This window comes from Choloepus didactylus, chromosome 2 (genome assembly GCF_015220235.1).
Source record: "Choloepus didactylus isolate mChoDid1 chromosome 2, mChoDid1.pri, whole genome shotgun sequence".
NCBI lineage: Eukaryota > Metazoa > Chordata > Mammalia > Pilosa > Megalonychidae > Choloepus > Choloepus didactylus.
Window position 1 is genome coordinate 29,349,192 of NC_051308.1, and position 12,378 is coordinate 29,361,569.

General features: G+C 34.0%; 1 protein-coding gene across 1 annotated transcript in view; it reads right to left on the reverse strand.

Moving 5' to 3' along the window:
* Positions 1–12,378, reverse strand: part of ADSS2 (adenylosuccinate synthase 2) — a 59,724-nt gene that overhangs the window by 35,827 nt on the left and 11,519 nt on the right. Inside the window, exons 2-4 of the mRNA XM_037822363.1 lie at positions 4,743–4,845; positions 3,684–3,752; positions 2,902–2,952 (exon numbers count right to left, since the gene is read on the reverse strand). Coding sequence (XP_037678291.1) covers positions 2,902–2,952; positions 3,684–3,752; positions 4,743–4,845 — 223 coding nt within the window. The remainder of the gene's footprint in view (positions 1–2,901; positions 2,953–3,683; positions 3,753–4,742; positions 4,846–12,378) is intronic.

Consider the following 12,378-nt stretch of genomic DNA (forward strand, 5'->3'; position numbering starts at 1 on the left):
CAAGTGACAGATCAAAGACATTTGTAATAAAGGAGGGTGTAGAACCTAAACTAGAATGCAGCTACATCTCTATGTTATGTTACTCTTCTTCTTCCAACAGACTGACATCATCAGCATATGTTTATATCTACACATAGCCCAACTATTTTTACTATGTACACTGAGGTTACGTTACTGAACGGGTAGGTACTAGTTTTGCAATCCTACATAGTGGAACTCTAATGAAGATGTCAAATTTCACAGCAGACAACAGAAGACCATAAGAAAGTTACGAAAACAAGTGGTAGTTTTCATCATCTAACAAAAAATTCAGTGTCTTAATTTACCCATAAGATAGGGAAAATGCACAACAAAAGGGTAAACATAAAAATACTCTGAGGGAGAAAGAAGTTAAATGGTTACTTAAGTGTTACAAATGTTATTCATACAAGGAAACTTGATTCTAATCTCTATGTAAGAGCTCAACAGCAATGTTATCTATTTTTCTGTGTCTCTCTCCTCCATACGGTAATCACACTGTTGACTCTAACCATTAGCAGTTATGTAACAAGACCATATCTGGTTTTTCTGTCGCAAGACCAAATTTACCAAGAGTGTGTACAGGCATAACTTAAACCAAAATTAGTGGGCAGGCACCTAGATTTTAAATATTGCTATTTAGGTAATACCCAGGGATCTGGAAAATGTTTAAAATATATGTTTACTTGACTGCTAAGAACATTAGCAAAGCTACACATGACGCAAACTGAACATTAATTAGATAAATTCAAACTATAATCATCACTTGGAGTTTACTTTTCAGAATCAACAATAAAAGGCCTAATTGTTCTTAAGCTACCTAAAAGGCTACAATGGTTGACAAATGATATATCACTGTAATAATTTTATTAACATTTTATATGAATGATTTACAAGATAATTGGTAAAAGATATAAAGTGGGAAGAGAGGAAGAGGGTGACAATCAAGTATCCACACATTTAATTTATAATTGAGCTTTAACAACTTATATATGTTTTATAAGGACTCTGAGAAAGTTCTGAAGATAAGTGATAGCTTTCATTATTTACTCATTCAGTGCCTTACTTCATCCACAAGACAGGGACAAAAGGCTAAACATAAAAACCATGAAGCAGGAGGAAATTAAAGATAGACAGTTCATGGTAACAGAATAAAACATGTATAAGGCTAATGAGTAGTGCACAGAAGTGGACAAAAATACTACAAAAGTAGTCACAAAAATAGAATATTTTTCATTATATACCTAAGAGGCTATCAGTAACAAAAATTAAATATTAATAACACTATACTGCTTAATTATAGCACGACAGTGTTGACATATAAAAGTTTAAAATAAAAGTTCTAAGATAAGCTAACAACCTCCCCAAAAACATATTTTAAACTATATAGGAACCAGTCACTGAGAGGAAGATTTTTTAAATCAGATGCTTAAAATGGGGAAAAGCAACAGATTCACAACCCTCTTCCTCCAAAAAAACAAAACAAAACTTTTGTCCTTATCCAAATTGCATGTCATTATTTGGTACTGTAAAGCCTCTGTTTTTTTTTCTTTTCTGGTTATATATCTATGCTTTTTAGTTACTCTGGAAATATAAATTGCAGTTTTGCTAGAGAAGAAAAAAAACTATACCAATTACTATGAGTTCTTGAGAGAAAGGGATCAATGTAAATACAAATACTATTGATGATTAATGTTTTCACAGTTTAAATTCAGTCAGGTGAACTATAAACTACTCTTAAGCCTACTTTGTTTTATGGAAAATACAGAAGTATTCCACATGTTTTACACAGTCACACTAACAAATAGCTGTCAAAGTCTTCATTAGAAAGGATAACAGGTCCATTCATAGGCAACATAAATGATAATGTATATCAATGTAAAAATGTGTGATAATCAAAATTTCATTTTCAGATTTTATAGATTAAGAAGCCCCTAGCACACAATACATTGAGGATGGGGACATATTCATATTAAAAAATGTATCTTCATCCAGTACAGCTTGCCTCAAATAAAAGTTATTTTTAAAAACTATTTTATCAGATTACTAAGATTATATACAATGTTTGAGCCTGTGATTGTTATTTGCAGACATTGTTATTTTTTTGTACTTGGCTGAGAAATAATTAAGAAAACCTTGATGAAGCTGCCTCATAAATGGAGGCCAATGCTAAAACTAGAGCAGCTGTTGCCTCAGGAGATGTACATATTTAATTATAATTAAAAAGTTCAGATCAATCATATAGAAGTTTCTCACATGGTTTAGTTCTTCTCTTTCTGGTTGTGGTATCCTAATAATTTCACTGCTAACTAACAATTACATCAGTTCAGAGACATGATATTAATCGAGGGAAGAAAACCTCAAATTTATTGGTGGTGGTTGAAATTAATTTTTGAATACAATTTGCTCTAACTATCAGAGGAGATGTCCAATCTGAATAAAGTCTGAACTATTTAAAAAGAACTATCATTATATTTTAGGCATAAAGAATCACTCTGAAGATTTGCCAGATGCTCTATCTACTTTTACATGGGCATTATTATATGCAGATAAATACTGTCTGTATTTTGATACGGTTTATTTTTTAATAGGCTTAGTGATATCTCATAAAATACTGCTCATATTATACATTTGCGTAGCTAACTGTTTCTTCAGAAACAGGTAAATTTTAGCCTAGCTGTTATAAACCCAAAAAAACAAGATTAAAAAAAAAAAAAAAAAGCAAAAATTTAAAAGATGTTATACATTTGGATACCAATTATTACCATACACCCTACCTAGGTTTAACTAAAATTAAAAGATAAAACTAGTTACTAAATACTTTCATCTGATAAACATGATTAAAATGGATAGTTATAAATAAATGCAATATGTACCCCTTACCAATATGAGCTCTGTCAGATATGATAAGCCTTTTTTCCCAGCCTTCTAGACCTAGAGGGAAGGGGGGAGGCAGGGAGGTGGGAAGACACATTTAATTGAACATTTGTGTAATAATATTTTAACCTTATTTTCTTTATAAGTACAATGTCTAAAAGTGTTTTCCACCAAAGCTACCACTGTCATATTCTTTCTTCCTCACAGAAAGCATCATGTTTTATAAGAATTTTCTTACCTGTCATACTATATAGATTCATTCATAAATCCCTTCTTTCTAAATGTTTTGCTCTAAAATGCTCCAAAGTGTAAACCAGCAACATTCACATAAAATACTTCTAGGAATTAGAAAACCAAATGATAGGAAAATACTTTTTGCTCAGTAAGGGTGGGTAGAAGTGAGCAAAAGGAGAAGAACTTCAAGAGAAGGTAGTTTAATTTTGGGAATCACACCCTTTCCCCAATGGCAATAGTAAAAAGTATCAGTAAACAAAACAGTCAAACTTCCTAATTCCCCTAAAGTAGTCTATAAGTAGTATATAAGCCTTTAAATAATTTTAAGTATAGCAAATTAAACAAAACTTTGCAGATGACCATGTGTAAAATATCAGGACTTATACAATGGCCTTATTATATTTTTATATTTGCTTTTGTTGAAAATGAATAACATTTTATAACCATTTAAAATTTGTTCTACAAAAGTATAAGAGAAAAATGTTGAAGTTGTCTGATAAAATTTCACAAAAAAATTACTGGTTACCAAGCAAAGCAGACTCATTGTTTCATACCTTTTCCTTTTTGAACATTTTTCTCTGCTTCCTCAAACAATCCAGGTAGATGAATTACCACACCATTTCCTAAAGGAAAATAAAAAACAAATCCAACCTTAGACATCTATAATTACATGAACATTATAGATATCTATATAACATAGATATTATATAGATACTATATTATAATGTATTATAATCATATTTGATTATATAATGATATTATGGTATAGACAGCCATATAATAATCTTTAATCTAGAGTAGTAGAGGAGTGAGGTATTTTGATTAATGGGACATTGTGATTTAGCAGGGAGTTACCACAGAAATGATTCAAAGCGTTAAGGAGGAGTAAAATGTGAATTAAAAATATAATATGCAGAATATAAAACACTAAAATTATACTCAACATAATTTGAAATATCTTTGAAACAAAGTGAAACAAGCTATTTTGAAAGAAACTATGTAGTTTTAAGTAACTCAAACCAAATCACAGTAGATTCATGACTTTCAAATTGGGGAATCACAGCTTTTAGTGGTCATAAAATAAATTTGGTAGGTTTTGATTGGCATTATTTTAAAATAAAAACAATTAGAACAGAAAATATCATATTGCATCACATGTAGTGACTCAATCCATGAAACATAGTTTATGTATTTCTTACTGTGGGTCATAGTCAAAAGTGTTTGGAAAATTAACTTGATGATCGGATACTTCTTAATGGAATTAAGATTGCCAATGATCACAGATGAATGCAAAGTAATCATTCCAAAAAGCATTACCACTAAAAGGTCTTAAAGAGTTAGAGAGTCAATAATATTTACAATTACACTGTGAATGTAATTAGTATCACTGAATTGTACACTCCAAAATGGGAAATTTTGTGTTACATACAGTTACCACAACACAAATATTTTTAAAAAAGAGTTAAGAGTCAAGTTAGATATATTTCAGAAGGCCTGATGGGATCAATGAACTATTTGGTAAATAAGAGATGAAATCAGGTTTGATAACAAAAAATGAACAGTAATTATCAATGGTAGAAAAAATTCCCAAGCATTTAACACTATATACTTACCAATGAATGCAGTAACATTTGGGTTAATTATTCCACTGGGTAAAAGATGAAAGTCATATTCTACAGAATCAACAACAACTGTATGGCCAGCATTATTTCCTCCCTGAAATATAAGATAAGGGAAAATTGAACCCAACAATAAATAGGACAGCCAATACACCACCTTCCAAATGAATTAATTTTTCTGCTAAAATGTAAATACAACTTAAGGAAACTCAAGTGTTTGCCCCATGTATGCTTATTCTTTAGAGGCTTTAGAATAGTTAGAGCATAACCCTGTAAACAGAACCACCTCATTCTTTTAACAGTTGCACTGTATAAGAACACAGAATAATTTTTAAAGCTGGTCCCATGAGAGGCATTTAGGTTGTTTCTAATTTTTTGGCCTTACAAATAATGTCACAATAAACTTCTTGATACATATTTTATTATTATTTCCCACCAAGTTTATCATCAGTTCTGTGTAACGTCAACACCAATTCTGATAGAAGCCTAAAACATTACATACCAAAAGAATCTATTGACCTTAGGTTTTGTTTTTTTTTTTTAATTGCTCACAGATATCACCAAGGACAATTCTAATCTGCTTTTTATAATTTTTCTGTTCCCTTCACTATGAGCTATTACTTCTTTACTCTATGCCTCATAACAATTAGCTTTTTTATCCCATTTTGTGTGTGTGTGATTTGGGAAACAACCCCCAAACTTTCAAGAAAAATCTTTTAAGAGTATGAAGAGCTCATTAAAATTTCTTTAGGCCCCAGGAAGATACTAATTTGTTACTATTTTAGTTATCTAATTCTAAATTGTTTTAAAATACTAAACTTGATAAAGTATTCTTAAATTGTTATGCCATTAGTAACTTTGAAATAAACAACCAATAAAGTATTACTATTGAAGCAAAGCCTTTTTATTTTTAACCCATCGCTCCCTTAATGTAAAAAACAAACTCTCCATAATTTTTGGAGTAGACTCCTAAATTTACACAAAATTATTTTTGTAGATATACTAACTGGAATCCACTGATGCATGACAACGTTTTTATTGTATAACAAATACCTATCCTCTTAGTTAACATTTTACCAAGACAGGAAATAATGACAGCAATAACCATCATGAAGGAATGATGGTTGTTGATGTTAACTTTTTTTTTTTAAGTCAGGTCATTGTGATAAAGAGTAGGAGGGATGAAATGGTTTAATTCCTTAACGTGTTCTTCCAAGTTTATAGGTGATTCCAGCTGGAAAAGTTCAGCAGCAAAAGTCTTGAAATCAGACCTTAGTGGAAAGCTTGCTCACCCAAGCATTAATCAACATTTTTGAATAACCAATGTCTTATCAAGAATTACTATATGATTTAAATTTCATTTAAATTCTAATTTTACTTAATATGGAAATATGGCAAAAAGATATCCAAAATAACCCTGGAATGTCATACTAAGGACCTAAGGGAGAAAATACAAGGGTTTACAAGTATATTTGTTCACTAGCGCCCAAAACGGAGTTGGGGTATGGCACTTTTAAATCTTGAAACATGCTGTGCAAAAAAAAAGTACTTAAGTGAATTGAGGAGATACTCATTGTAGCATTAATTGTTATTTCCTAAGAATAGATGGTGACCTGAAAACATTTATAATTATGTGGGCTATGCAAAATTCACCTTGGAAGCTCAGGCTCCTCAAATACAGCTTATACTCTTACAAAGAGGGGTCATGTATGCAAACAGGTAACAAAGCAGAGGTTTTAAATGTGAGCACCACTGCTGACCACCACCTCACCCTCCCACCTGCACGCCACAAAGAAACTCTGAAATGCTGGCAACCACATTTGTGATGGAGCTGCTTCTTAAATGGGCAATTCGGTGTCAGAATGAGTAACAGCAAGGACATACTTGTTTAATCATGTTTAATGATTTTCCTTTGTAACTCTGGGGAGACCATATAGTGCTATAAAAATGATGGAAGATATATATATATAATTTTTTCCCTAGTTTTAACAGAGACATACTATTTTTCCTCAATCGAAATTTTCCCCAAACCAAACTTACGTTATCCAAAAGATAGTATTACTCATATATGCATATTAATAGTTACATGTAACTACTCCTTGCTGCTTTTGTAAATTCCCATAACACTTATGATCCCAGTCATTCATATAGCATTTAACAAATACTTTTAATTATCACAGGTGTATGTTCTATATTACTTAATAAATAGAATATGTTCAATTGATAGTTACGAAATCAAAGAGCTATGGAATAGTAATGGATATTGTTTTTCAAATCAATTATACAAAGATAGAAAATACTTTACAATAATTCTCAGGTGTCTTAATTCACTGGTTTTTTGTTTGTTTGTTTGTTTCTTTGTTTTTTAGAACCATTTTAAACTTTGAAATACAACTCAACAAAAAAAAGAAAAGTCAGTCCAAAATTGGGTACCTATTTTGTGGTTTCTCTCAGGAAAAATGTAATTTAATGATGTCTCATATGAAGTTTTTTATATTAAATACCAAGAATAAATGCAAGTTAATTGTATTAAAAGGAACACTAGATAGATGAACAAAAATTCACCAATCGGCTCTTATTACAGTCACAAAACATCCTCTAATTTAGGATTTATGTCATGATTTTCTTTGGCTATTATTCTTATATTAAGATTAAATGTAAATAAAATACTAAATAAACTTCTTAATGACCAAACAAAAATGTAGCCTATCACAAAGCTGTGAAATAAACTGGAACGTTACAAAGGGAAAAAAACGCAGAACTAGAATTCTCTGTTCTCAAAGCTGAAAAGTGAAGTTTCTGATGCATCCTTCTAGTCTTTTTTTTTTAATCAGTACACAGATATTTAATTTTCATTGTTTTAATACAGTTAAAAAACAAAAACTTATTTACATGCTTTTCTCCAGAAAAGTATTAGTGTATTAGACTGTTGTAAAAAATTTTTTAAATAAGCACAACCTAAAACCAATGTTTCCTCATTTCTTATTTTCCTATAAGGAAAGAACCCAGGGTCACCAGTAGCTTTTTTATGTTCAGTCTCTCTTCTCCCTTACTTTGCAAACCATAGTAATTATCCTCATGACCCCAGTGACTGATCCAGAGAGGAAAACCTAATCCATCCTAAGCCAATCAGATTCTCTCTATTGGGAATTTGATTTTCAGTAGAGAAGGAGGCCATTAGGAGTTAGAGATACTGTTATTTCAAGAAACATTCTAAAGAGAAAGGCTGCTGATTATGGAGGCTGAGATTTTAGGAGCTGCCTTAGCTTCAAGACACTCTTTCCTTCCTTGAAACAAATCCCCATTTTGCTTAAGATAGTCTTTCTACTACAGTACTTGCAAACAAAGAAACCAAATGATTCACAAAACACACTCACTGCAACATAGTATCTCTACACCCTGCTCTCTGAGTTCATATCTTCTACTAGTGATAACTAAACATAAAAATGATTAACTGCTAAATATTAATATCATTTATTTTATCAAGGACAATATTCTAAATCATAGTACCATAGGATACAGAAATGATATAATAGTATTTAGTTATTTTGTAACTGTTACCAGTTTTTCCACGTGTACTTTTCTCTTCCTAATTTGATTTCAAGTTTAAGGAGGTCAGAAAACAAGTCTTCTGTTTTTCTTTCCATGTGTTTTTGGAACCAAAGGCTATCAAGCCCAACTCGAGAATAATCAAGAAATTCCAAAGGTCCAGGGGAGGTTAAAAAAAAAAAAAAAGGTGAGAAGGGAATGAAATGGCATTCTATAACAATGATTCCTGATTCTTAACTAGTTTGCTATTGGGTCTTCCCCTTCCCCAAATCAAGCCCCTCCTCTCTCCCCCAAGTCCATTCCTGCAATGATAGAGAAGATGAAAGCAGTAAAAGTTTTGGTGCCCTGACAGCATTATAAACCTGAAACAATGGTGTCTCTTCTCCAGCAACAGTTGAGGCCCCAGTGTCAAAGGCTAACAATTTCATGCACATAAGCCCAGAGGCATTCCTCAGATCACTTAATTATGCCTCTATAATAGTCTCTGTGTCTTCTACACCAACAATGTGCTATGATCACAGAGCTCAAAATTAACATCAATCAAGAAATCAGAATTACGGCCATGGATTACAGCAGAAGGCAGCAGTGCCTCAAACCCCATGCCCTTGAACTATTCCAGCAACCAAAAGGGGCTGCCGTTTCTTGTCACAGAGTCTTCAAGCTTCTTAGGAACCTGATAATCTTTTCAGTAGATGGTTATTACCTATGCTGCTTTCTTGGTAAAGCTATAAAACTGGTGTGTCCTTTTCCAGGTGAGACATTTCACTGTTCATCAAAACTAAAGCATTTGTCAATCCATAGCAATAATGGAATTATAAACAAGGATGACTTCTTCAATGAAAACATTCATATAACTGCAATCAACTTTTGATTCCAAAGTAGAGCAGCTTAAGTAAGCTGATCAAATTAAACGACTCAGCAGTAACCAGACACTAGAGGGGAACAGAAAACATATACAGGGTATCTGAATTTCTTTTTACAAAGACATTTAGCACACTCACTTCTCAGCTATCTTTTAAAAGCTTAAAGATATCCACTTTACCTTACACTATTAGGGTTACCTTCTAGTTTCATACACATATCACACAAATGATGGAAATTTCAGGCTCCTTATATTTTACATCTTAAATTCCCTTTATGAAACAACTTCTCATGATGAAAGTGAAAGCAGCATTGCCTTGGAGTATTTTAGTTTTCTAATTAAGAAGCTTTAGACTCGAGGTACCAAATTCTAATATGCACCCTTTTAAGCCAGTATCAGAGATATGAGTACCAGCTGTGCAACCAGAAAATGCATAAACCACTGATGTTTGTGGCTCTTTGTAAATGCTTGATAAAAATTCACATATTTTGTCTGACTTTTTCACTCAGCATTATGTCACGATTCATCCATGTTGTCACATGCTTCAAGACCTCATTTCTTTTTGCTGCTGCTAATATTTCATCATATGTATATACCACAGATACTGTATGATTTCACTAACGTAAACTAAATAGAATACTGTTCTAGTTGGCTAATTCTGCCGGAATGCAAAACACCAGAAATGGATTGGCTTTTATAAAGGGGGTTTATTTGGTTACAAAGTTACAGTCTTAAGGCCATAAAGTGTCCAAGGTATGTCATCAACAATCGGGTACCTTCACTGGAGGATGGCCAATGGTGTCTGGAAAACCTGCGTTAGCCAGGAAGGCAGGTGGCTGGCATCTGCTCCAGTGTTCTGGTTTCAAAATGGCTTTCTCCCAGGACGTTCCTCTCTAGGCTGCGGTTCCTCAAAAATATCACTCTTAGTTGCTCTTGGGGCATTTTTTTCCTCTCTTAGCTTCTCCGGAGCAAAAGTCTGCTTTCAACGGCCATCTTCAAGCTGTCTCTCGTCTGCAGCTCCTCTTTCAGCTTCTGTGCATTCTTCCAAGTGTCCCTTTTGGCTGTGTCAAGCTCCTTCCTTCTGTCTGAGCTTATATAGTGCTCCAGTAAACTAATCAAGGCCCCTGCTGAGTGGGCAGGGCCACACATCCATGGAAATTATCCAATGAAAGATCTCACCCACAGTTCAATGATCACAGCTCCAAGGAAACATCCAATCAAAAGTCTCCAACCCAATCAACACCAACATTTTCTGCCCACACACAAGACTGCATGAAAGATACTGGCATTTTGAGGGACATAATACATTCAAACCAGCACAAATATGTAAACGCAGAGTCTTAAAATTTAGACTATAGATACTTAGAGACAGAAGCTAGAGAAGGGAGGGCGGTTACATAATATGTTCAGAATGTATAACAAATTTGAACTTAAAGTGTTTAGAAACAGATATGGGGTGCAGGAGCTCGTTATTGAGAATTTAAGTAATGGTGTTGTTTGTATTGTAAGTGAATTTGGTTGAAAGCGGTTGATTAGAGTAACGTATGTCTATAACATTACAAATTTAAATACATTCTTGCTTGTACTAGTTCAAATGTACAACACTGGTACAGAGTTAACAGAGTGGTATATGGGGAAAAATACCTACTGCAAACTATAGACTATAGTTAACAGTAATACCTTAAGATTCTTTCATCAACAGTAATTGGTATACCATACCAATACTAAAGGCTCTGAAACCGGCTTTGTCAAAAAGGTGTATTAGTAAGTGATGGATAAGGGTGAAAGACATACTTGCAGCAAACTGAGCCTTTCTCCTTGAAATAGTCAGAAACCTTGAAAGGTAATTTACAAGGGAATAACTTTAATGTTAATGCTTCAAACCTTGTACACATAGATACCAGCATCTAACTACAAATTAGTAACATTTCATCACTGTGTTCATTTTTATGGCAAGCTTTTATTTATAGCAAGTGAAATGGTATACCTTCTCTTTACAATTAATTTTATTAATATTCTCTTTTTATATTAACTTAAAATCCCTGCAAAACCCACAAAAACAGGGAATACTGTTCTCTAAACATTCCTGATCATAGGCATACTACATGCCTCATTGTAACCAAGACCACCAAGCTTTCTTTCTCCAAGGACAATAAATAAGCCCTGGCTTAAGGCTGATGGCATACGGTGCTAATAGTTAAAGTCTCTGTAGTTTCTACTCAACAAAATAAAGGAAACAAAGTATAGTATTTTACTTTGAGAAGATGAGAGGGGAAAACAGTTACAGGCTTCCTAGCAAATCAGCTTTTGAGCTGACAGAAAGGACCTTCCTGTTCCCCTACTCTGACCTCTTGAAAAACCTGTGCTACATAAAAGCAGGCACCCATTCCCAGGCTCCAAAAAAGCCTTTTCTTTACCCCCTACATTTTGTCCCTTCTCCCTTCTCACTGACTCCTTATCTTTTTGCATTTCAATAGCCCCCGGCAGGGGCAGAATTGAAGCTGTTGGAGAGTAATTATCAGATAACAGCCCAAAGTACATCTTTAAATGCTCTATTCTGACACTGACAAAACTTTCAGGCTGGGGGAAGCCTTTTAAAAGAGACTTTTTTTTTTTTTCTTTTTCCTTGTTTTTCTTTTCTATTTTTTAAATCTAAAAGTAACATACGTGCTTATTTTCTATCAGAAAGCCCAAGCTGAAGGACTAGGCTAGGCTAGGGGGGGAGAAAGGGTACTCAGAACGTCTTTGAATTCCAGATTCACTTCTGAAGAAGGTCTCCACCCCCATCTTTAATTGGCAGCTCAGGCTGACCAAGGAATTTAGCTGGAGTTGCCCGAAAGAGGAGAGGGGAGAAGGGAATAGTGCCCCTGAGAGACAACTGGAGTTCCTAGGATTGAGAGAGAGGAGGGAGGTCCAGCTCAACTGGCAGTCCTCCTTCTGGGAACTCAGACCCCAGGGGCTGGAATTCAGATTCTGGCTTCAATCAGCCACGCCCCCGACAGGATCAGAGTCACCAGGAGAACTAAAGGCTTCATACCTCCTAACACTGGTGAGGGAGCTGCGGGCTGGCAAGTGCCACCTGCTGGACAGGAGAGGAAAAGCCCCAATTCTAGAGACCTCATAGGAAGGTCTCATTCTCAGGAAAACTCCACACCCTCCTCAAAAGACCTGGGCCTCTCTAGACTGGGAAAATCTGACTGGGGTTGACCATATCTGAGG